The sequence below is a fragment of the Perissodus microlepis genome, chromosome 10 (genome assembly GCF_051167445.1).
Source record: "Perissodus microlepis isolate ML-2025 ecotype Zambia chromosome 10, ASM5116744v1, whole genome shotgun sequence".
In the NCBI taxonomy this organism is placed as follows: Eukaryota; Metazoa; Chordata; class Actinopteri; order Cichliformes; family Cichlidae; genus Perissodus; species Perissodus microlepis.
The window spans coordinates 19316360-19342614 of record NC_140470.1 but is presented as its reverse complement, the minus strand read 5'-3'; the positions used below and the strand labels follow the sequence as shown (position 1 = coordinate 19342614).

Below are 26255 nucleotides of genomic sequence, written 5' to 3'. Positions count from 1 at the left end.
CATTTACTCAACAGATAGACAGGCACACCCACACAAATAGAAGCCAAGACAGTGATATTTCAAAATCTTTTATTTTTACTTTTTTCAGTCACACCAACATTTGTATTGTCAAAAACTTCCCGAGTTCAAAATAATTTGCACGAGTCACAGTCATATATAAATCTGTTCTACATATCTGTATTACATTTTTTTAAAATAACATTCATGTTAATTGGCTTAATCTCTGATTAAGTCAAATCTGAGTCCCCTCCTGTTCATTTCACAACTATTATAAATGTTTCATACTTTGTTGTGCAGGATGAAATCAACAAAGCAGTGCCAGTTTGAATCAATCCATGTCCACAATTTCCTCTGTTAATCTGAACACCCAGCAGGTACATTTGAGTAACTTTGATTCAGCTGGCCTGTTATTCATAGACTTGTGAGTGTTTGCAAATACGATGCACTATCTGTCTAAATTAACTGCATTTTAAATATAGACTCATTAAAATCATCAGTCACATAAACTAATATCAATCTCTAGTGCATCAAATTAGAGTGTGTGATGAGGGAAAGAAATGCAGGAAACTATGTGGTTGCTCTTGAGTCTCAGCACAAACAGACAAAAAGCACAGTGAGCATATTACAGTATGGAGCAATCCTGTGTTCGGATCACCATACTCGGGTCCAAATCGCTGGAATGTCTCTGAATGAAAACAATTTGACAGAAAATAAGATATTACAGGGGAAAAAAACTGAGAAAGAGAAAATATCCGCATCACACAAGACATGACGAGAACGACTGCAGGAAGAAACAACAGAATGGAAGAGATTTAAGGGTGACCTGTTCTTTAAGTAACTGCTGCTACATTCCTTATCCTTTCTTTTTTTGCAGAACATTTCAGGGTGAACAGGAACATTTGCTAACCCATGTTTTCCTTTTCGTCTCTTTTGAAACTTCTGAAACACATAATTTGCACCTCTCTAAAGTTTTCTTTATCACTTAAACAACGAAACATGGGGCTGGAAGTACAGTTGAATTTTCACAGATGACAAAGTACATTTCATATCAGCTCAGCTTGTCTTTATAAGTTTCCTGATTGTTGTAAAATGTTGTGCTTTGAGCAGATACAATAAACACAAGTCCTACTAAAACTAAAAGGAATAAAGGGACAGGGGGAGGGAATTATAAATACAAAATAACTACTTACTGCCTACTTTGTAGAATATGCACTAAACGGGTTTGGAAATCTATTTGAACTTTGCCAACCAGATGTTCATGTTATTGACATTTAAATCAATCATGCATCAAACTTATACACACAGACAATCATACAGAAGACACTAAAAGCAAGGGTAGACACACGCACATACAAACACACACACACACACACACACGCATACAAAACACACAGACTCACTGAATCTGAGAACAGATTTCCAAAAGACTGTTTTTAAGTCCTAAAAACACGTTTTCAGACGCGTTTCTAAACCCTAAAATGTAAATAATTTCTACCAATAATTAAAGATTTTTTTCTTTTTTCACTTCATGACGTGGCTAGAGAGCAAAAACCATTTGATAATTCCTAAAAAGTTGCTTACTTGGAAGTTTATCATGTTACAAACACACTTTGTTACAGCGACGCCACACTGAGCTGTGTGCATCAGTGTGTGTGTGTGTGTTTCCTGTTAGGCTTTGATAAACCCAGATGTGCTTACACACACACACACACACTCTCACAGATTATAAGTGTCACATCTGTGTGGGCCTTTTCTTGACGGCATCCTCTCAGAAGGAAAAACAAAGAGGGAGAGAAAGAGATACAGGGAGAGGGACTGCAGGATCAACAGGACGTTAACCCCACACGTGTATTTTGATCGTCCCTCGGGTTTAGTCCATAACTCCGCTTGCTCTCCTGTTAGCGTGCCACCTCTACGTCCCACCATTGTACGAGTAGTCTGCCTTGTTGTGCATCACCAACTTATTGTCCACAAAGTAGAAGCTGTCCGACTGTGTCTCATACGGGTGCAGGATCATCTCTCTGACTGCAAGCAGACAGAAAACATTGCAGCTTTTAGAAGACCGGCTCCTAATCTACTCTGGTCAGAACAGAAAATAATTTTAAAAAGTAAAAGCAACACCTTCATTGGGCCTATTATGCAACTGAATTGCTAAAAATTTTATAAAGTATGTAGTTTTAAGAGAAAAAAAGTGTAAACCCAATGAGATGCATAGCTGTCATTCTAAAATGATTGAAAGAAGTAAACATAATGTGACTTTAATACATAAATAACTGGTAAATATGTATTCAAGACACACTGAGTTCACTTAATTCACTTGTTTGACTGACAAATATGCCCTGTAGTGAATTCACTATGTTGCTTACATTAAAACTGTGTCATTTACTTAGTTTATATGTCATTACAATACACGATAGGCTAAAGTATTTTTGAATGTTTTGTCCCCAACCCAACTTAAGCTGACAATTAAATATCTGAGTAGCTACTCGATAAAGCTTCCTGAGCACCGAAGCTGTAAGGTACTTCCTGATTCTCAGGAAGCTTTGGTGGCTTCTTCTCTATTGCCACCATGAGGTTGCCAGTTGTAGTTTTGAGCAGGGCTGGACTGGTAATCTGGCATACCAGGCACTGGCCGACAGACCAGCGCACTGGCCAATGCCTGGTATTGCAGATTACAGCATTTTGTCCCACTCTTCTTTAGTTCATTGAGGTTTGAAGTCATTTGTTTTTTCACAGCTCTCTTAAAGTCCCACCACAGCATTTCTATGATTTTGATGTCTGGACTTTGACTGGGACTTTTTCCATCACTCTATTGTAAAGTTTCTGCTGTGCTCTGGATCGTTGTTCTGTTGCATGACCCAGTTTTTGCCAAGCTTCAGCTACCAGACAGATGGCCTCACATTTAAGTTGAGAGTACTTTGGTACAAACCCTTTATTGAACAAGATTTATGGACTTCTTTTGTAAAAAAAAAATAAAATAAAAAAACCCAACCCAAAATTGGGTCTGTGGCTCAAATTGGTTGAGGAGTATGGATTTTTTTGCCCATGTTCAGACAGCAGTGGCTCGTAAAAGCCTTGTGCTACCGTGAAAGAGTCTGAGATGCTGCTCTTGGGTTCTCTGTAGTTTATCTAAGCATTGCACCTTGTGGTAAATATGCTGGGACATCCACGCCTGGGAAGATTAGCAAGTCCCTTGAATGTTTTCCACTTGTAAATATATTTTCTCACTTCTGAATGATGGACTTCAGATCATGACTTGGAAATGACCTTAAAACTCTTTCCCAGACTGATGAGTAGCAACAACTTTTTCTCAGATATTATTGCTGATTTCCTCCTTGGCATTGCGCAAACACACACCTGATTGCCCCAAACCTGCAAACTGTTAAAAACCTCTGTTTTTATAGAGGTGCTAATACTTGCAGTTCATCAGTTATTCAAGTGCATTTTTTTATAAGCACTTGGCTTCTCCTTGCCCTATTAATCCCCGTGGAACTTACTTGATTAAGACCAGATGATTTTCTATGATATATATATAAAGCCTTAAAAGTTCAATTTAATTTATATAGTGTCAAATGACAACAATAGTTGCCTCAAGGTGATTTATATTGTAAGGTAAAGATGCTAGAATAATAGAAAGAAAATAGAGAAAACCCCAACAATTATATGACTCCCTTTGAGCAAATGCTTTGGCAACAGTGGGATGGAAAAACTCCCTTTTAACAGGAAGAAACCTCCAGTAACCCCAGGCTCAGGGAGGTTCAGAAAGAAGGTAAACAGCATGTGTGCATGCTGTTTGTTCCACAAGACCTATATTCTAGTGGGTGCACAGACTTACTGATGTCTTCAGACAGAGGTGGGAACTCATAGATGTGTTCACAGGTGTTCTTGCTGCTAGGCATGCAGAAGCCAAACTCAAAGTCAAAACTCTTGAGCAACTTCTCTCTGAAATAGTGCCTCTCAATCATCCTGAAATTCTCTATCGGTCTGTCTCCGACTGTGAACTCAACACTGGAAGGAAAAACATACACAGACAAGGTTCATTCTTTCCTTTGTTAACCGTGTCCTTGTCAATAAAGATTCACACACATTCTCACTTACGTGGCTCCAACTTGCCGCAGTCGGAGAAACGCAGGGGTGAACTGGTAACGGACGAATCGGCCGGCATTTGGGTCAATATCCCTCTTCTCACTTCCTTTATCTGAAGTGAAGACCAGTTTGTATGGAGCACATTAAAGTACAAGATAAACCTTTGTAGATGGAAGCCTAATAGAAATGGCAGATTTATATTGTGCTGGATGGCACCAAGTAGGAAAAATGTATTTATTTGGTGAAGAAAAAGGACAGATTTGCTTTCCTAGCGCATCTTATAATTTTTGTTGTCTTCCTTCAATTTGAGCCCTACTTTTGTAGCTTAGTTCCTCTAAAAGGATGGGCTGTGGTTGACTCTGTTTTTAGAGGTAAATAGGCCAAATCACTACTCAAACTACAGAAAGTACAGAACACATTATCAACCCATCCTGCAAGGCTCTCACTTTGAAATCTCCTAATGTAAAGAATATTTATTATATATATATTATTGTATTTAACAACAACTATAACGTAATGTCTCCCGTGAGCTGCTGATTGGAAGCTGGTGAATAAACAATATCGATTTCTATTTGATTAATTAGCTCACAACAGTCATATTCAAAGGGATTATAGAGCTGTAGCTACAATATAGTGTATTCCAAACAATTTCTTAAATATTTATGTAGTGTTTGAAACACATACGCTTTACAGCATTTCATGATGGAAATTTCTCTTTTTTTTAATAAATAGTTGACAATGAAATATATGAATGCAGAAGACCTGTAGACGGGGGTTTGGTGATTTCAAACAGCACTGTGCCGGTCTCCATATCTCTGATCTTGAACCTGGTGAAGTCGATGTTGTAAATGTTCTCCTCTGGGCTACACAAATAATCTGAGAGGGGGAGAGAAAGGAGGTAAAATAGTTATAGATTAGACAATCTTGAAAATCAATACCTTTTGAGACTCAGCAAGCAGAGAGTATTAAAAATTCACAAGTAGCAATGGAAGGGGAGGACAGATTGTGTGTTTCCTCATCTTATTTAGGAGTAAAAGGTTATTTTAATCAACCTGAAACCTCCAAGGCAGTAAAACAAAATCAGTGTAGAAGTGCAAAAAAAGCAGTCTGCTGGTCTTCACAGGTCAAGTTGAGTTTGTCTCTAAAACCACAGAGAACTTTAGAACAGAGAAAAGGGCGTTTGCTGCCTGGTACAAAACCGCTTCCGTCTCATTTTCAATTCTACAATTAAGGTTAAGCAGTAAGGAACATGACTGCTGACTGACAGGTGTACCAACACAAGCGGCTGTAGCTGGTAAATGTTTGTTAGGCGTCACGTCCACTGTTTGTGATGTGCCTTTTGGAGAATTGGTGCATAACTGTAAACACTAAACATTTAGTCTTTTAATAATAACTAGGACTGCCACAGTCAGCCAGGTGTAATCTCAAGTGTTTTATTAGAGCCATTTCTCCATGAACACATAACTGAAAGGGATCATTTACAAGAGCTCGGTTTCTACTTATTAGCAACTGACTAATGTCTTAAAAAACTCCCATCTTGCATTGTTGGCACAAATCCTGGTGAAAAACTTTTAGAGGAGCCACTTCCTCACAATTGCAATTGCAGGCAAACACCCACAAGCACCCAGTAAGAAAGAGAAGTGAGTTATTTTTATTCCCTTAATCCTTTCTGCCCTTACCAGGCAGTGTCAGTGCTTATTAGACTTCCCCAGCAGAGCAGACACTTCCTGCTTCCTGGCTGATCTGATACCACGGGTAGGCGAAACTGTAACATCTACCTATCGGCTGCATGTATGATGGGGGGAATTTCTTTAATAGATGGATCATTGAAGGCCCGAGGAGCCAAAACAGAAACCCAGAGTCACACAGCAAGTTTAAAAGATGTCACAGCGTTTGCCTTGTTTGATCTTAACTTGTCGCTGTATGTTCTGCAGTTTCTCTTGATGGGCATGCTCTTTTCACATGCACACATACACACACACACACACATACTCATCTGCTGTGTCAGCTGACGATAAGCCAACCACATCTGCCTGCTCAAATCTGTAGTGAAACAGTGGGGACACTGCTGCTGCCTCGGGGATGATTAATCGCTGAAGGGGCAGCTCTGACTGACCAATCAGCCCACCAGCTGTTCTTCATAACACACTGACAGCTAGAAATGCCGGATATCTCCAACACCAAATAACACATCTGAGGTCAGTGTGCTTCCACTCAAAGTTTAGGCAGTATGAGTTGAATTCAATTAAATTAAATTCAATTTATATAGCATCAAATCACAACAACAGTCGCCTCAAGGCGCCTTATATTGTAATGTAGACCCTACAATAATACATTCAGAGAAAAACCCAACAATCCTGACCCCTTATGAGCGAGCACTTTGGCGACAGCGGGAAGGAAAAACTCCCTTTTAACAGGAAGAAACCTCCTACAAAAACAGGGAGGTCTTTCAAAGTTTTTCTTTAAACATCGGCTGCTTTCTCAATCATTTTTTGTCCAGTCCTTGCACCTGACCATTTCTAGAAGAATGCTCTTTTGTGTTGTTTTATAGGCCACTTCACACTGACCTATGAATCATTCAAGCATAAAAAAGCACCTAACTCAAAGGATGAAGCAGTGTTCTGTCTACACAACGGGCAATTTAGCTCACAGCAAAATTGATGCCTTTATTTGCTCCCATTTCTGTAGCCAAAGATAACAATTTGACGACATAAAACGTAGTTATCAGATGAAAACTTGGCATGTTTCAGAGGCCGTGTGTCCTCATAAAAATGAGAAAACTGGACAAGTGGAGGACAACAGAAGCAGAGACAGTGACAGGTGATACCAAACACGCTGCCAATGCATTAAAATCTTACCTTATATAATGTCTTTCAATGTATCTTTGCACGTTTTAATAAATGGACCTATTTCCCATTTTCCTATCCAGCTGTGAAGGAATGAGGGTGGCTCACAACTGTAGTGTGTAAAAAAAACACAAAAATGAAGAGTGAAAGAAAATAGATTTTGAACTGACGTTTAACAAGTTGCCCCACATAAAAGAATCGAGTAGGAAATAATCAACCAAAAATAACCTACATATTTACTAGTAGCTTAGTAGTAGTTCACCAGTGTGACTTCATGGTGAATGTACCTGGTTTAACGTGTTGGCCTGGAGCAGTCAGGATGAGAACTTTACTGAGCAGGAGCCCGAGAGTCTGTTTATTTCAACGTTAATCCCAAATGGAGGATTATTCACAATGCACCCCCGTGTGTTATTCCTCATGTTTATGTATGAAGCATCCCCCAAAGAAGAGCCTCACCCCCAAGTCGCAGCATGTTGTCAACTGCATTTACTGCATGCGGTGAGCGCGCCTGACAGAGTTGACGTTATTCACTGTGACACTGTGATGCCTTTGCTACTCTGTCAGTCTGAATGCTGAGGTCGGCTCTTCTAAACACATCAACTCTGCATACTCGGCTTCATTTAGTACCACACAACACCTGACCACCCGAAAACGCCTCAACACACACACACATGAAACAGTCACCCTAGCATAAACATTCCCAGCAACCACATAATTTTATTTAATAACATGCAATATTTGTGCCTGCAAGGTGTGGGATTTTTATTAGCAGATCTGCATTTGTGTGTCTGTGTGTGTGCTGCACACATGTATAATGTAGTCTGTTGTGCCACAGCTGGTGTTGTCCTTGTCCTTTTGCTAACCTACTGCTAATAGTTACCTTTGAGCCTCCTAATTAAGTCCCATGAGGACAATGAGGCTGAAAGCAAGACAATGGATTTGTTGTGTGAGACTGTCTGTGGCTCAGTGTCCTTTCACAAGTGTACGATCTCACTTTGCCTTAAACACACACAGACACCAACACACACAGAGCCATCTGAGGTTAACTTGCTCCCAGAAAGAAACGAAGCTGCCAGCAGACTTCAGTTTATCACTGCCAGCTCTTCTTCTGGGCTGTGAACACCTCCAGACAGAGCATGTCCCAAGTTTGTGCGTATGTGCGTTTGTGCGACTGATCAAATTTAAGTGAATTCAAAGCGTGAAGTGAAGTGGTCACCGCAGTCAACACTGAATTATGGTACGTGCTGAAGACGACAAAAACCTTAACCATTGAGTGCTCGCTCTGCTGCTGGGAACAGGAAACTCATCTGCAAACCACTTCTCAAACTTAAATGTCAGCTGGTTTTAACAAAATCCTCAAGTGGCTTCTCACTTCACGTCCTTCACAAAACAAAAATTTGCTGATCAGAGCATTCAGTGTCTTATTCCCACTGCTTATAGGTGCATCTTATTCGTGCACATGAATGATAACTCGTGCTGATATTAAAGTATGTCCTCATGTTATTTTACAGCTTCGCTGCACACATGAATACTAGAAAAGATACACACAGTGAACAGGCTCTGTTTGGATGATGAAGTATTTCCTTTCATTTGTTCACCAGCCCACAGTTTAGGAACCGTGGGTTTAAAGGGGATCTATCAACTTCATTTTCAGATCTATATTTTTATTCTTGGACTCTTGTAGAAAAACTTTGTATGGAACAATGCTGATTGATCATATACTGCCCTTCAGTTCAACCCAATCCATACCAAGCCATTAAGCTAATTTTCTTCTCTATTCAGGCCAACTTTGCTCTGATTGGATACCACTTGCAAATATTAAGGTTGACCAGCAGGTGGGTGGGGCTTTCATGCTCACATATTAAGGATATTTGCTCTCCAATATTAAAGAGAACAAATTAGAGCATTTAGAGCAGTCTGAAGACTCAGACTCAAGAAAAAGAGTCTGTAGAGGAAGAGCTGAGCTGAGATTTTCACCCACTTGCAGGGTTAGCTAACATAAAGGAAATGCTGACTCAGTCTTTGGTCAGAGGGGTCTGAAGTGGCACTCTGGATTTGAAACAATTTACTGGAATGATTTGTCAAAAATATGCATGTGTCAAAATATTATTTACTATTTGAGTTACATCAAATTACTGTAAACAGTTTTTCTTTTTCTTAATTTACTGGCCAAAATACTTCTAATGTCCCTCCCTCCAAAATTCAAGCTGTGTTAAGGCATGGTAAGGTTAACATTTACCAGGCCACCTGCCCCACAGGTAAACATGAAAAGACACCAAAACCAGAGAGAAAAAAAAGCAAGCAGGGGGTGGAAACAACTGCATCAGAGAGCAGCAACAGATCCAAGAAAGAGTTGGCCCTCAGGGAGTGAGGAAACCTCACACCCCCAGAGAGTTTTCCATTAAATATCCTCACAGGTGGGCCCAGTTGTGCCAGAAAGGTATAATGATGGATAAAGGAAAAATGCAATAATTTAAAGCAGCATCTTCATAAAAACAGGATGAATTGTTTTTTTGAAGACGTAAACTGTTAGGTCATTTGTTAAGACCTCCAACAAAGTAACTGCTCTACGACTTTTTGCTGTAATATTAAAAGGAATCTGGGGTAAACTCAGGTGATGGGCTTGCACAGAAATCTTTACAAAATAAATAAACCGAGTCTGTGACGCTGCTACTCTTTCAAAAGAGCAGGTAAATATCTTAATAAAAGCCTTTAAAGCTACACACACACACACACACACACACACACACACACACACACACACACACACACACACACACACACACACAGAAAAAGATGCCTTCTACAGTAAACCAGAGAAGTGCTCCAAATTTAATAATTTTAACTTAAGGTGATTTCAGATGTCTGTCCTCCTGAACATTCCCTGCAGAGATCAGCAGCTCCGAGTCAGACTGGGTCAGGTTCACAGTTCAACACATACTGTGCCATGTGGCCCAGTTACACCAAAATAAACAGTTCTGAGCTTGTTTTAGCTGTTCACCCAGTTAACACTGGGACAGAACAAATTTAAGGAACCTTCCAGTATCAGTGGCACATAAAAAGGCTCATAAACACAACAGCTGAACCTAATAATGGTATCTAGTTCAGCGTGTCCCTCTTTAGATGCTGATGGATCGCTCCATTTTATGTTTTTTCTTTACCCTTGCTCATTAAACAGCACTTAAACAGCACCGTTAAACTGAAATAGCTTTTCCTGTAAATGACAGCAAAAAATTTCACAACAAAAAAACTGACAAATTTAAAAACTTAGGCAATAGATAATGATTTCGATAATTAATCAACAAAACGAAAAAGAAGAAGAAGCTCAACGAGCATGCAAACAGGCCGGTTTAATGTGTCATTGTTGGTCATGTGACAAATGTCATATCATCTCTCAGAGAACGAGTGTTGAGAAATTGTGCAACAGCTGAAGGGGGGGAAGACTTTCTCATCATGTGTTGCTGCTTGTTTCACTGACAGACCACAAAGGCAACATAAAAAAACATGAAGAGGAAAAACCTTTAAACTTGTGGCTGACCTGACCTAAAAGTAAGACTGAACCAGAACCAGCCTGAACTTTAAATACTGCATGAACAGAGATGCATTCGTTGTCTGCACAGTGCATCTGCACAGCAATGATTATTAGATCAGAATAGTCAAAAACTAACTGCTTACTTTCTTCCTTTTTTGGGTGACATGCTAGATATAAATATTCGAAAAGCTACATTTTATTTGTCTTTAAAGTTTTAAATTTTATAAAAATATTTTTTTTCTTAAAAAGTTTTTGCCATAAAAAATATCGGGCATCATCCTGCACTTAGAGTACATAATAATACATGTGAATGCCAAAGAAAATGACAGCAACCTCTTTGTATTCTAGTGTGCAGCAATCTGCCGGTTACGTAGGTGGGATGAGGAAGGCACTTAGGCCCAACTCAGCTCACATGGACTAATCCGGTTTAGTTACTCGTATGAAGGCAAATCCAACTAATCATTAGAGAGAGGGGGCAGGGCTAAAACTGTGTGTGTGTGAGAGAGAGAGATTGGGGTGACAAAGCAGGTGTGCTGTAAGGACAGTGAAGAGAAAGGCAGGAAGAGACGAGTGGCTAAAGAGACTGCAGATGTTGAATGACCAGAACCTGCAATGTGATGATGTAATATCTGCTAAAAGATGTGAAGCTAGAGGAAGAAGATGTGCTAAAGTGACATGTCATCATTACTCAGTCTGAGGGACTGAGGTTATTGGAAATGTGTAAAGTATGTCTACAGTACTGTGTGATGAGCAGATGAGCAGTATCTCTAAGTTACTTACTTTAAAAAAATAAGAAAACCTCCAGTAAAGAATTGACACAGGACCTGAGAGATACATGTGGCCCTTCAGTTGATCCTCTACTGTTCACCCTCATCAGAAAATAGTCTCAGCTGAAGGATGTCTGTCAAGAAGCCATTCTTAATGGAGGGAAACAGGGAGAAAAGGCTGAGGTTTGCCATTACACAAGAACTGGACCTAAAATCAGTATAAACAGGTCTGATGGAGGTATGAATCCAAATGTGAAATTTTTATTCCTTACATAATGTGTACATTTATCATCATTAGTATGTATGGAGGATATCAAGAGAGAGCTACAACATTGAGTGTCTCCAGATGTCTGTAAAACACACTGGAGGCTCCGCCATGGTATGGGACTGCAGTTTAGCCAGTGGTGTTGGAGATCTTGTCAAAATCAATGAAAAAATACCATCGAATTTTCATCCACCAGGCATCTGGAAAACACGTGACTGGCAACAGCTTTATTTTTCAGCACGACAATGACTAGAAACACACTGCTGGTGCAGTAAAAGCATGTCTGGATAGACAAACACACAGTGGAACACTATCAGTCATGGATTGGTCTCCCCAGAGCCCAGATATCAGCAATATTGAAGCAGAGAAGAAGCAAAGAAGAGCTCTGAATGTCCTTCAAGAGGCCTGGAGAACTATTACTGAAGACTACTTAATGAAATAAAAGGAAAAACCCACTAAGAGTTCAGGCTGTGTTAAAGAATAAAGGTGGTCATAGCTGTCATATTCAATTGTACAACCTCGGCACTTATTTCCTATTTTATTATACTAAATAAAATGCATTTTATATGTGTAGTATTTACAAAAACATTGTATTACATTGCAGTAAACATAAGTGAGCCATGTTGTTCATATCTTACAACCTTGATAACAGTGAGATTAAAGCTATTTAAACATAATCTGGTCTTCCCAGGGACGGTAGATGTAAACAAGCTTATTTTTGCAAAAAGTCTGTAAAATACACTGCCGATATTAAGTCAATAACTAAAGAAAGAAAGAAAAATCAGAAAACAAGAAAAATCAGAATAAATATAACAGCTTGCAATTTTAACCTTTGTTTAATACACATATTAAAGTAAATGCATGTTTTATAACTATGACCAACATATGACCAACAGGTGTGCATTATGTTTTCTAAATACACAGCCCATCTTCATTATCTTACAATGAGCTCTGCAGGCACACAAAATTGGACTGGTTTCATCACTCGCTAACTCATTTAACTGCATCCCACCTGCACCGATGCACTGTTAAAATAGTACAAACCAAAAGACTAAGGTGGGTTGTTTATGCTCTGACTGTTTAACAGAGCTTGTGGGTTATAAAAACGTTTATTCAAATCATCCCTCGGTCAGACTTCACAGGTCACAGGCCGGTTCACACGGTCATATTTCTGTGACTGCTTCTGTCAAATGTCAGTGCAGTCAGTCCTTTTAAGATAGTCAGGAAGTTATACTTATTAAACCACTTTAGTGCTATCGATGAGTATGAATGAACATCACAGCATAGAGCTGACCAATGGCTCAATGGCTCCAAGTTGTCTGTATAAGAAACCCTAACACTAGATTCAACCCATCATCCACTCATCCTCTAGGGAGGACTGTATCCTACAGTTTGACTAACTCAAGTCATTTGACATTGGCAGTCTTTATTTTGTGTTGGAGAGACACTCAAACGAAAACCTGCAGCAAGTGGGGAAGTGGTTCACATGCTGCAATTCCACTTCACTGAGTTTGGAGTGCAGATCTTTACTGGCTGCAGAATTGGAGGTCATCCACAGGATGAGACAGCGACCAATGCTCAGAACTATCGCTCAGGTTTCTGTGAAAAAGTTCCTGTCATATTCAATTTTGGCAGAGACAAAGTTTATAAAACTGTATTATTTAATCTTTCAGTTAAAAAAAATTAAATCCATGTAATTTTCTTCTACTCATTCAGTTCAGGGTCATAGTTGGGCTTGAGCCTATCCCCAGCTGTCACTGGGCAAGACTCAGGATACACCCTGGGCAGGTTGCCAAACTATCGCAGGCTAACACAGAGAGACAGATAACTATTTGCATCTATGGTCAATTTAGAACCCCCAGATAACCTAACATGCACGCCTTTGGACTGGGGTAGGAAGCTGAAGCCCCAGCAGAAGGTAACGAGCATGCAAACGTCACCCAAGCCAGTCACTGGAATCAAACCCAGGACCTGCTTGTTGTGAGGATATGTTGCTAAACACCACCCCACTGTGCCACCCTTAAAAAGAACTCATATGTACATAAGCCCCAACATGCACAAAGAATTGAAATCCAGCCACAGGCGTTTAAATTCTTTTTATGATTTATTAGGAAATAGATGAGTAGTTATTAACCACAATGATGCACTATAAGCTGTCCAAATCACCCAATCTTTCCTATGCAGATCACTTTCTTAATTAGCTGTTTGATCAGAACAAGCTTCTTATTTTGTTTGTCCATCAGACCAAAATCATCAAATGCTCAATTTACTATAATATGATAAAGTCAAGCAGCAAAATCATCCCATCTGAGAAACTGGAAACAGAACGTTAGAAGCAGCACAATAGACTGTTTTCTTACTAGAGTTAAGATTCTAGTCCTGTAGAGTCATTAAAAATATATTCTTGTGGTTGTTATCAAAAAAAACTGGGGGGCAGAAAAGCCTTTGAGGAAGTTCACAAAGACTCCAAGCAGCACCTGAGCATTTGCTAACCCCCTTTAATTACATGTGTATGAGCATTAAATCCACTCTGTAAAATATCAGTAAATATAGAGGAGGTTGGGTGTGGAGAGCTGAGGTAACGGACGCTGTTTACAGGAGTATAATCATCGGAGTAACAATGGTGTCAGTGTTTTAATGCCTGTGCTATTGAGCTGCCCAAATGTGAAACAGCTGATGCCAATCAGCTAAAACAAGCTTATCCGCACCGAACTAATGCTCTGCACGGTCACACTGCCACTGCTAAACTCAAAGCAAATACTCACTCCAGTGGGCATGACTGGTTTATGTTGTTTAGTATCATCCACGTCATCTAATAACCAAAAAGAAATTAAAATAAGTGAAGACATTTCTGCAGCTATTTAGGAAGTTTTTCCACTACATTGTTTGCACTCACCAAACTGAAGCAGTCCATAAACTTAAAACTCAAAGTTTAATACTTTTGTAACAGGCAAAACAATTAGTGTGAAGTTTCAATAATTGTATCAACAAACACTTAATTATGTTGGAAAAATACAGCAGATATACCTTAGGCCTCTGAGGGTTCTTATCTATATCATATATGGTGGTTGTCTAGCAACCAAAGTTTATGCACCTTCAACTTCTATAAAACCATTGTCTTTTTAATTTCACAACAGTAACAACTTCTTTATATACACAAAACTTTCAATGCGCTTGACATATTTGACATAACTGTATCGCCTAGCAACCACATATTAACATTAGCCTGTTAATATGTGGTTGCACTTGTAGCATTAATGCACCTATAACACATTACAAAAGCACAATTTTAATTTTAGGACAACAACATCTAATCTAAAGCCACAAAACTTTCTTTATGTGTGTCACTATCTGTGTTGCCTGGCAACCACAGACATGGCATGGGTGTGTACTAGATTTAATAAACTGTGACGTTATGCAGTTGCTGCTTCTGTGTAATAACAACTCGCTGCCTTTCTTTGTGACTTTGGGTTCTGGGTTACTTTGATAAACTGTTTTTTTGTATGCAGTGTCCTCACAGAAGTGCCAAAAACTGCAGTTTCTCCAATGGCCACTTGAGGCCTTAAAAGCAAGTCAGTCCTCATAGACACCTAGGTTAAAATGCCCCACCTACAGCAATAACGTGTTCACATTTATAGCAATTTGTCCCCATTCATAACAACTACATGTTGGTGATACATGTAGATGTATCACCAACATGTACCAACAAGATGAAATAAAGTGTGTTCAAACTGTTGTTGCACTTTTAAGAGAAACATCTTTACATTATAATATCCTGGTGTGAAGTGTGGCCAATCTAAGATGCATGTGCTTCAGTTTCAGTGAGTTTATTTGTAATTTGAATGAGTCTGTTTGTGCATTACACCCAGTAACTTTATGGATCTTGATGCTGGCATTGTACAGTAATTTAGCATGTCACCCTCTCATGAAAAGCCTCCCTCTAAAAAACCATTTTATAGAACTTATTAACTTCTTATTAAGTTCCAATAAGAAGTTTCATCACTTAATAACTGACAATTTAAGGAATGTATATTCTCTCTCCTTTTTTTTACCCTGCAAAAGTAATAATTAAGAAATACAGCATTTTGATTCCCAATGATATACAAAGAAATGCAGCAAATCCTCTCATATAAGAAGCTGGGAAAGAGAATACTGGGCAGTTTTTCCGTATGTTTGCTGCAAAATCATGTGTTTTTTCAATTGTATTTCAGAGACAAACAAAACAAAAGAAATAGCAGTTAGCTGCTTCCCCATGAGACACAAAACACAATCACAGTGTCAGCAGGGGGGCCTTTCTTGCCGCTCTGAGGCTCCATGCTGACTCGACGGATTAAGTTTAGGATTCGGTTAAGAACAAAATCAGGATCAAATCAGTCAACTGGGTAGAAAGCCCGTTCTGTCTATGCAAATCCCAATCAGTCTCAGCAGCTTGCTTTGATTATGAATGGAGGGCAAAACGATTAGTGACATTTTTACGCTGCAAAAAAAAAGCTACAAACTAAAGTTTCCCCTCGTGGGATGTCAGAGCTCCAAACAGGTTCAAACCACTCAATAACAACAAGAACAACAAAAACCTCTTTAACTCAAGACTGTTGTTAAATCTGGCTGTGCTGGTTTGCCATGCCACTTAGAGAGGGACTCAATTTCAGCCGCTAACAATCTGCAGCAGCAGAAAAAAAACAGTGACAAGTCACAAAACAACAGAAGGGCCTCAGTGGCACTGACATCTCAGGAGAGCACAGGATGTCTCCTGCTTGGTTTGACCACCAAAAACGAGGCCAAGCAAGCGTGAGTGTACGCATATCCGATTCTGTCCGTACAATCCGTCACCTACACTGTTTAACATGGGAGAGGAGGCGAGGAGAGCAAGGAGGAAGTGTGTGGGAGAACAGAGATGATGCACGCTCCGCTGGCTGTAACCAAGGGGAGATGCTTCACGTTGCTGTAGTGACTCAAGCGTGTATCCACGTTGCTGTGGTGATTCACACATGCCTCCTCTTGCCTCCAGCTATGACGCTGCGAGATAGGAAAGTGAGTTTCCAAGACCATAACGGGGTCCGGCGTGGGAGTCAGAATCATTATGGTGCTCGCCTACGTGTCCCTGTGCAGCAAGACATCACACACTCACTTATGGGATCCCAGACTTGCCGATTAAAAACACAAAGATGCGCACACGTGTTCTCGATGAAGTTAAAACAAAGCTGAAATTACCCTAGTGTGTGTCTAATAATAGACTGCATAATGGACAATTAGAGAAACTACTAGAGTTTTCGATGGCTGTGAGCAAGATGAGCCAAAGGATGTTCCCAAAGCTCAGTAAGCTGTGATTATATTGGATTGGACAAGCAAAGACCCATTCATCATTACAGCTTTATCGTCCTCTGTTAATCTCATGCGAAACAAGAAAATAAGGAAAAGTAAACCAGGGAAAGAAGACAGGTGGAGGTTCCTCCACTGTAGGAATATTTTTGAGAGAAGTGAAAAGACAAGCGCTCACTGTATTGCTTGTGGCATCTCATGGGTGCATGTGAAATGTTGGGCTGCTCATGAAAGCTTCAGAGAAATAGAGAAGAACTGAACATGCAGAGGTGAGCCTAAAAATCCCCATGCAAGTTTCAAAATAGCAGTGAAAACATCCCACGGAGCATTTGCATGTTATCACACTCAGCATGTAATGCAAGTATGTTGTGTAAGTGAGGTATTACACTGGCCTTTAAATAGTCAAACGTCCCGCTGCCACCTGTTAGCTAACTAAAACCCGAGTTAGTGATACATGTAGGAGTTCTTGTGAACATAAGAGCTTCCTGCCTGCTTCTCGGATGTTTAGAGGTGTGACATAATTTAAAAAAACAGATGCATTAAGTAATAGGCTAATGTCATAAGCAGATTTCTCATCAGAAGGTTATGAAAAGGAACAAGCACATGAGTTTAAAAGTACCTAAAGAGACTAACATCTAACAGTAGGCGAATGTGACTACAGAGGGTCGATCATGATGTTTCCTGCATTTATAAACTGGCTTCAGCTTAAACAGCAAAATACTGCCTGCACACGCTCATTACAGTGGTAGCAATAGGGATAGCTTATTATAACAAGTGTATTTATATAGTTTTCATACTTCTTTTTAAGCTTGTTTGTTATAGCATATTTACATTTTGCAACTTGTACACTGGCATGGGATATTTTTTCTTTGCCTCCTGTTTTATTTACATTTTTACTGAAGCAGAGGAACCGCACAGACTGCTTTGAATGATGACCCCTGGGTCACCCAAACGTCTCCAGCTAAGACGCCCTGCTTAATTTAACAGAGATTAAAATGCAGAGTGGGTCGTCCAGTCTTTCTTTTGATCCCGTTTCAACATCTTCACTTGCACGCTGTCTGCATGCACCACATCATTCACCCACCTCCACTGCTTAACCTCCACATTACAGTGGTGGGCTTGCACCTCCACAGGTCGCAGGACTGAGATGCCATCAGAGAGAGCTGAATGCTCCTCTGCGCACAAATCGTCAAAAAACGTACACCAGCAGCTCAGTGGAGAGTGGACCTCCAGTGACGCTTTATCAATAACGCTTATTCAATAGGGCCTGTATGGATTACATAAATAAGGGGACACGATAATGACGTGATGCATGACTCATACAAGAGCACCTTTGTCCCTCTTTTCCCACTCACCTACCAACACAAGCAGCAGCAGCAACAGCAACAGCACTGAACTTACTCTCTGTGATCTTCTGCAAGCCAAGAACATCCTCCGGAGTGATCACAGTGCTGGCGAGCAGTTGCTCCTCGGTGGTCACCGGGACCCCCACGTCGGTCGAGTTGCAGCCTTTCTTCACTTTCATCGCCGCCGTCTGCTTGGGGCTGCCGTTACTGGTGCTGTCTGTGCCGCTGTCGGTGCCTCCGGCGTCTCTGGCTGGATTACTACCGGCGGGCTTCTTAGCGCTTGATGGGTCCTGGCTGTTGCCTCTGCTGGTGCAAGAATAGCTCATTCTCCGCTCCTCCTCCCCCCTCTCCTAACCCAGGGCTTCCAAGATAGCTACAAAACAGTTGCCTCCCTCCTCTCCCTCCCTCCCCGAAGGATGCAGAGTTGCTGCCTGTTATCCGGTGCTTAATTCAAATCCGCTTCGTCTTTCCCACAGCCTGTCTCCGCAGACGGAGTCTCGTGTGCGAAATGTGCCCCGGCTGTCTTCCTGCTCCAGCGCAATACGTGCGGAGAGCGAGCTGTCCTCCACAGCGTCAAACGCAGTTTGTGTTCTGTCAAGTGAAGCTGGACGTTTGTGGGAAAATCTGCTGGGTTTGAAATTAAAAGAGGCGGCAGATGGCTGTTGCCGTTGACGAGGTGGAGGAGGAGGGTAGGGAGAGCGTCTCAGTGGCGCAGAGACCGGCTGGTGCTTCTGCGCACAGTCTGCGCTACAACCGAGCTTTGCGCGCGGCAATCAGCGCGACAAACAGCTGATTGATATAAAACGTCTCCGATATTTGCAGCTAGTGAGGTGATTATTTGTTGATGGCGCAGGGGAGATATTAACCGAACAGCAGGCCTGTGTTTGACTGCTGCTTTGCAGGAAATGGCTAATTGCCAGAGTAACTAATTTGCCTCAATATTCACCAAAAATAACACTAATATTTTTTTTTATATCAATTTCTGGAGTGCAATGCATTATTGTTTTTATTTTTCGCTTGCATGCCGCTTGTAATTAAAGTACGCCGATTAAGAACAAACCTTTCCATATTATGCTCACACTTTTTTTTTAACCTTTATTTGCAGCAGACACACGCTTGCTGTTAACTTTTCAATGCAGATTTTTGATTCCCAAATAAATTAAAACCAACAGCCGAAGCAACTGCCAAATATATAATCTGTGAAACTTATCTCTCATGAATGATATGGCGTCATTTTGACCCACAAACAACACTACCCTTACAAAGAAGAAGGTGCAATCATTTTGTGGCGAAGTAGGTTTCATATATATCATTTTTTTATCCTGCTAAAAAGCATCATTGACATTAAAAATGTATCTCTTTTTTAAAGAGTGATCAGGACAAGAAGGCAGCAGAAACTGCAACAAATATAGGATAATAGTTCTATAAATATATTTTAAGTGGCCAGGAAGGACTGGGCTGATTAAAATGTAGGTACAATAATGCAGTTTTAAAGATGGAGTTTGATTGACTTTTCTTTAAAAAGGAAAGAAATCAAAGAATCCCAGCCTACAACAAGTCAACAAATTCAAGTATTTGGGTACTGCTGTGAGTAGTGATGAAAGATCGTTGCATGAAATCAAGATCAGGTCGCAATAGCATCCTGGTAAAACGGAGTTTTTCCTTCACACTGTCGCCAAGTGCTTGCTTACTTTTTTGCTTGCTCATCTTATTGTTGGGGTTTTCTCTGTATACTTGTAGGGTATTTACCTTAATATATAGAACACCTTAAAGTGAATGCTGTTGTGATTTGGTGCTATATAAATAAAACTGAAGTGAATCTAAGCTAGCAAACATTTAATTTAACTGACAAATTTCCTTCAACACAAGAAAGAGTCGAAAATGCCTACACATGGAAGCAAAGCATGGACAATGAACTAGAAAGCTATTGAGACTATCAATGCAGCAGAGACGTGAATATCATAGACCTGAACAGACTAACGAAGTCTTTAAAAGAGCAAACACCAAAAGATCGCTATGTAAGAACATCAGAGACAAGCAAAAGAAGCAAGATTCTTTGGACCCACTATGAGAACAGGAGGACTGGAATGTGATGTTACATCTGGAAAATTCGAAGGGAAAAGAAGCAGCAGAAGAAAAAGCATCAGTCTGGATGAAGAAAACACAGAATGAGCTGCTGCACTGTGTGAAAGATAGGACATCTTGAAGGACCATGATCTGTTTCCATTGTGCAAAGCAGTTAAGAAGATAGTTCACTCTTCACAACAAAGCGTTTTGATGAAAAGTAGTTAACATTAGCTGCAAAAGAAACCCCCTGACCCCCCATATGATGACATGCTGAGGAACTATAGAGCTTTCTATTCAAAGATGATACTTAGTATTTCTTTCACAACTGAAAATATCAGTATATAATAAATGTCTGCTTTCATCTCAACACAACTATGGGATTCTGCTACTTTAGTTCTCTTATGTAGGTAAAAAACTTTTGCAAGAATATTTTAATAGCATGCTTTTTATGGTTTTATTTAAGAAATGATGCATCTACTTATTCCAGCTCTGCATGTCTTGCAATTAGACCTAAATAATTCTCCTCACATTCATTAAGCGTACTACATTTTAACATAAAATGTGGCTCTAATGTGCTGTAATTTCTCAGAACTTTACTGTTAAAAACAACAACAACAGATGTTTTCAGATGTTTAAACGGCAAAAATGAAATCATTCTTGGGTGGGTTTAATCCTATTTCTGTCTTCCTTTCACTCTCTACTGATTCATGTAAAGTCTCTGCATGACTCACTGGAGATCTCAGTCACACATGACTATCCATCACAGCTCTGCAGTGACTCTGTGTGTGACGATAACGGTGCCAAATCAACCGTAACGGCAGTTTAGCAGCAGTCACAATAACAACAACAGCAGCAAAAATGCCAGCAGAGAGACTAGAGTATAAAAGATTCCTGATCCAGGAAGAGCCTGAGTCAGTTTGTGCACCTGCATTGTGATGGGTTGTTAATATTGTGACCATTCTTTAAGTTAATATTAAAAAGGCCTTTAAACTCAGAGTTTATATGGAAATGTTGCACCCTAGAGGCAGTCAGGATTCACTGCAGAGACAATTTCTGTTACAGGTTTTTATTTTTTAAGATTCAGGTGAGTGGAATAAAATGACTTCCAATCGAAAATATCCAGATTTCATGCTTGGAAAAAGCCCAGCTTGGAAAAATATGTTCTAGGCAAAACTTTTCACTCAAGAAATATCAAAGGAGATTTGTAGGTGTTTGCTTCCTTCTTTGTAATTAGCACTCAATATGCAGGCTTTTTGTGGGGCTGTTAAGTGTGGGTCTTTGACAGCTGACAGCAGGTGGTTTCCGAGTCTACTGAAGGCTCTACTGAGGTTTTGATATCTGTGCATGTGACACAGAGTCGACTATATGAACACGGCAGGCTCTTCACATCAGCCTGCTGAGTTTGCTCGTCTCTTTGTCAAGTCTGCGCTGCTGCTGCTGCTGCTATCATCAGCAGAAACACACGCACACATGTTCATATATCCCTGTCCCATCTTACATTCAGACCTCAATAAATCAACTCTGATCAGAAATAAGTTCACAGAAATGGACCTACTGCGGTATTATGTGTAAAAAGTGCACATGTATCTTGCTTTTGCTCTGTTATAAGCTTAATCAGGAAATTACATGGGCATCCACATGAATGCACACACACACACACATACACACACACACACGGGCGTGCGCGCACACACACACGCACACATAGACAGAGAGTCTGGACAATGTGCTGACCTCAGTAAGCCATTTCTAAATGTTTATTGTTCAGAGCAGCAAGAGAAGAGAGAAGGGGGGGACAGTAGCAGCTGCTCGCTCTGTTTTCGCTCTGTGTTGTTCACTTTTTTAATGACACAATGAGGAACAAATAATGTAAACAAAACTATTTATAATTCAGGCACTTTGAATAAATGTAAATAGAGTCTAAAAACCTATAAGATGCTTCGCTTAATGGGAAGAATAAAATTATTAAAATAAGAGTCTGTCTGCTTCATCTCTTGATCAATTTGTATAATATTCCCCTTGTGTTATAAAACCCAACTGCACCAAACTATCTGAAAGTGAAGCTGCCAGTTGCAGCTCACCAGTCAATGCCAAAGCACTGCCAGACCTGCCAATCAGACCTTTGAACTGGTGCCACTGGCCCCGGTTAACCTTTATTGTTGATTTATTCAGTCTTAGAGATATTTTAAAAATAGAAATAGCTACTGCCGTTCATAACAAAACGTAAAAATAAAAATAGAAACAGTTAAGCGGAGAGCTTTGCTTTTCTGGGATTTCAAGATTTCCAACAATGTCAGCACCTTCCTGTTTCAAATCCAGCATTTATAGCGTTGATCCAGTTTGTGTCCATCATCAAAAGTAGGTCAGTTAGATTCCTGATCTGAGTCTTGACCAACTAAATTCTCACATCTGATTAACACACTGCACTTGTAATAATGTTAACAGTGTGTGTGGGTGGGGGGGGGGGGGGGGGGGGGCACATGTAGTAGTCACACACCTATGAGTTACACTGTAGTAATAAATAAATAGGATTTTAAATTTGATTCTGGATTTAACAGGGAGCCGCTGAGGAGAAGCCAATATGGGAGAACCTGGAAAGTTCATTCTGTTCAACTGGAGTTAGCATTTTTAGTGGGAAACCCACTCCCACCAGTTGGACAGAGTCAAATATCAGGGATTTGCTTACCTGGACGACTGTGCATGCATCAAGACCAATATGGGAGAAACATGCTATCTCTTCCTAGTTCCTGTCAGTACTCTGGTTGCAATACTTTGGATCAATTGGAAGCTTTTCAGATAGTTTTGAGGACAACCTAATAATAATGAATTTCAGTAGTGTGAGCTAGGTGTGAGTGTGGTTTAGTTAAGCAAGAGGTTGGATACACCCTGTACAGGTTGCTAGTCTATTACAGGGCTATACTGGTTTGATTAGTCTAATAATAGTAATAACTGGGAGATATCACTCAATCCATCCATTTTCTTCCATTTATCCAATTGAGGGTCATGTGGTGCAGGAGTCTATCCCAGCTGCTATAGGGTGAGAGCCGGGGTACATCCAGACAGAGATAACACCATTATTTACTTTTCATAGTGTAATCACAAATTAACCCCAGCACATGTCTTTGGAGGAAAGCAGGAGTACCCGGAGAGAACCTCGGGGTGAACATACCATCACAGAAAGACGGTGGATTCAAGCCTTCTTGGACCTTCTTGCTGTGAGGCAGTAGTGCTAATCACACTGCCCTGATATCACTTGAAATCATAGAAAACATCACTTGGCTTTTGAGTGGATTCAGTGGTTTGCACAAGACTGTTGCTAATCCTCCACCTTTGTACCATGACTTTGAAAATCAAAGAAAACAGCCACATAAAGTATTTCACCGCTGAGCTGAATTTTTATGTGGGCCTATCTCATAATAGACCCACATGCTCGTGTGGAAAGCCACCCTCTCTTTTTTCCTCTAACATATAGATTTACCACAGAGGTGTATGTAGCGCAGTATAGCCGTGGGTCCTCTTTGTGTTTGCATGAATCACCGTGTGTCTGCGTGTTAACCCCTCTGTGGCTAAACAATGGAGTCCAAAGCAAAGTGCTGACATGAGTCCAGGCATGCCTGCCCCCCCGGCCCCTGACACCCGTGGGTGTATTTATACCCCCCGTCCACACTGCCTCCGCACACTGTTCAGTGGAACCCTGCGACACACAGCTCACCAGTTTGGGTAGGTCCAAGTTGTTAAAGTAGTTACCAATACAGCACAGTTTCCCAGTCTATGAATGTAATGTAGCCTAGGCCTCTAATGCAACAATCCAACTAACAACAGGTGGTCTTACGAGAACAGAAGGAAGCCCGTGTACCTTGTGTTATTACATTAACTATAATATGAGGAAGTTATTTTAAAACAACAAGTGAAAACAGCAAAGAAGAGTGAGCAGGAGGCTTGAAGTGGTGTGACAAACCTGGGCTTTAAATTTATGGCACAGCAAACAGTGAGCCACAGGTTTTGTGATTTTGACCTTCTCACATCATTTCCCGACTATTTATGTAATTTTACTCTGCAGGTACTGCTGAAAAAGAGGACAACATGGCTTTGACAAACCCCATGCCCATGGGCCCTTGGAAGGTAAGCATATGCTTTACACATCATCTTGCAGGAATGCAAGCAGCAGCACAAGTTTATGTACAGTAATATCTGATTGTACTCAGTTCACCCTCTTTGCTTTTTGCAGATCACTGTGTACGATCAGGAGTACTTCCAGGGCAGGCGTATGGAGTTTACCGCCAGCTGCCAGAACATCATGGAGTGTGGGATGGAGAACATCCGCTCCCTGAAGGTGGAGTGTGGCGCGTACGTATCTGATGAGCTTCCTTGCTCTTCTGGAAACCCTTAAACTGTTTAAAGAAACTAAAACGGAGTATCTTTCCTTCAGATTTTGGGTGGTTTAGATAGAAGGTGCGCTCATTATTCTTTTCATTTGTTTCTGGCTTCCAGCTGGGTGGGCTACGAGCACTCCAGCTTCTGCGGCCAACAGTTTGTCCTGGAGAAGGGAGACTACCCCCGCTTTGAGGCTTATAGTGGCAGCAACTCCTACCGCATTGAGAGAATGATCTCCTTCAGGCCCATCTGCTGTGCTGTAGGTTAACACAGCACACTATAACGGCCATTAGCTGACATCAGCTTATTCTCAAATTCTGCTGAGACTTCTTTTTTCTCTCTTTTGCACAGAACCACAAGGACTCCCGCATGATCATCTTTGAGATGGAGAACATGATGGGACGTCAGTTCGAGATGTGTGATGATTACCCCTCCCTGCAGGCCATGGGCTGGTTTAACAACGAAGTTGGATCCATGCAGATTCAGAGTGGAGCGTAAGTTCACGGTCACTTTAGATCACCTTCACACAGCTGAGAAACACACAGCCACTAGAAAGCATTGACTGCTTACCTGATTCAAGCGTGTGTCTGTGTGCGTGTTTTCCTGCAGCTTTGTGTGCTACCAGTACCCTGGCTACCGTGGCCACCAGTACATCATGGAGTGCGACTGTCGCGGAGGAGAGTACAAGTGTTACCGTGAATTTGGCTCCCACGCCCAGACTCCTCAGATTCAGTCCATCAGGAGGATCCAGCACTAAGAGGAGAGCGCTTTCTTTAAACCTCCTTATCGCTCCACTCTTTCTCCCTCTCCCTCCTTCCTGTGCTTCCATCCCTCCTTATCCTCCTCCTCCTGTCCCGCAACCTCCATCTTCCAGCTAGTCAAAGCAGGATCTGGGACTGGACTTCAGGTGCTTACTGGCGTCAGTTGTGTCATAGCACTTTTTTTTTTAAAAGAAACATCATAAAAGAAAAGAAAGATGTAAGAAAGACAGACAATAGGAATGACAGAAATGAGAGAAAAAAGCTGAATCAGTGTGAAAGAGAGGTGTCATCTGGCGAGGCTGCAGAAACGCAAAAAACAACACAGACTTTTTTGCTCTTTTTCACCACTGCTGGCATCATCATCATCATCATCATCGTCACTGTCTTCTACATCTACCAGACCACCAGTGCCGCTGTTACTGTGATATAATTACTGCCTGTGTTCAAGACGATGAATAAAGAGAATGAGCAAAAAGACAGAGAATCACAATGCTGACACATATCTCAGTTACATCTGTGTGTGCTTTTTGTTTTTTTCTGATACACTTTAAACTTTAAACCAGCCTGTAAAGCTGCATCATCTTATTGAGTGACTCCCCGAGCCAAAGATAGAGCTGCCAAAGTTTACATGAGGCTAAATATAAGAGACTGAATTTTGGGTGAATGTGTATGAAATGGAGTGAAGCAATTTCCAATACAAAAACGCAGTGTGTAAAGCTCAAATAAACATGTCTTTAATGACCTGTTTAATACTACAGAAGTAGGCATTTTTATCTATTCTATAGCTGGTTAAATAAAAGTTTTGACAGAGTTAAAGTTAAACACCCACAGCAGCTGCAAACCCCACATTACCTCTTAAATAGTCTAATTTAAGTACATATTGCTACCAATA

The 26255-nt window shown here is 40.7% G+C and overlaps 2 protein-coding genes across 2 annotated transcripts; one reads left to right on the top strand and one right to left on the bottom strand.

The window, feature by feature from the left end:
* Positions 1–55: 55 nt before the first annotated feature.
* On the bottom strand, positions 56–19134 carry unc119a2 (unc-119 lipid binding chaperone a2). Its single transcript, XM_084940533.1, has 5 exons — positions 18217–19134; positions 4849–4962; positions 4099–4198; positions 3836–4008; positions 56–2025 (listed from the first exon to the last, which is right to left on the bottom strand). Exons 1-5 carry the CDS (start codon positions 18485–18487, stop codon positions 1913–1915), a joined length of 771 nt encoding a protein of 256 aa, XP_084796659.1. The 5' UTR covers positions 18488–19134; the 3' UTR covers positions 56–1912.
* Positions 19135–24311: 5177 nt separating this feature from the next.
* On the top strand, positions 24312–25793 carry cryba1b (crystallin, beta A1b). Its single transcript, XM_084940530.1, has 5 exons — positions 24312–24350; positions 24457–24575; positions 24720–24861; positions 24954–25096; positions 25212–25793. The coding sequence occupies exons 1-5, from the start codon at positions 24312–24314 to the stop codon at positions 25357–25359; spliced, it is 591 nt and encodes a 196-aa protein (XP_084796656.1). The 3' UTR covers positions 25360–25793.
* The last annotated feature ends 462 nt before the right edge of the window (positions 25794–26255 follow it).

What these genes read in the sequence shown, in the direction of transcription:
- cryba1b (XM_084940530.1), top strand. Translation starts at nt 24,312, where the DNA reads ATGGCTTTGACAAACCCCATGCCCATGGGCCCTTGGAAG. An exon ending in TCAGGCCCATCTGCTGTGCT is followed by an intron (nt 24,862 to 24,953) that starts GTAGGTTAACAC and finishes TCTTTTGCACAG; the next exon opens with AACCACAAGGACTCCCGCAT. An exon ending in ATGCAGATTCAGAGTGGAGC is followed by an intron (nt 25,097 to 25,211) that starts GTAAGTTCACGG and finishes GTTTTCCTGCAG; the next exon opens with CTTTGTGTGCTACCAGTACC.
- unc119a2 (XM_084940533.1), bottom strand. Translation starts at nt 18,487, where the DNA reads ATGAGCTATTCTTGCACCAGCAGAGGCAACAGCCAGGACCCATCAAGC. An exon ending in CTGCGGCAAGTTGGAGCCAC is followed by an intron (nt 4,009 to 4,098) that starts GTAAGTGAGAAT and finishes TTTTCCTTCCAG; the next exon opens with TGTTGAGTTCACAGTCGGAG. An exon ending in ACCTCTGTCTGAAGACATCA is followed by an intron (nt 2,026 to 3,835) that starts GTAAGTCTGTGC and finishes GTCTGCTTGCAG; the next exon opens with TCAGAGAGATGATCCTGCAC.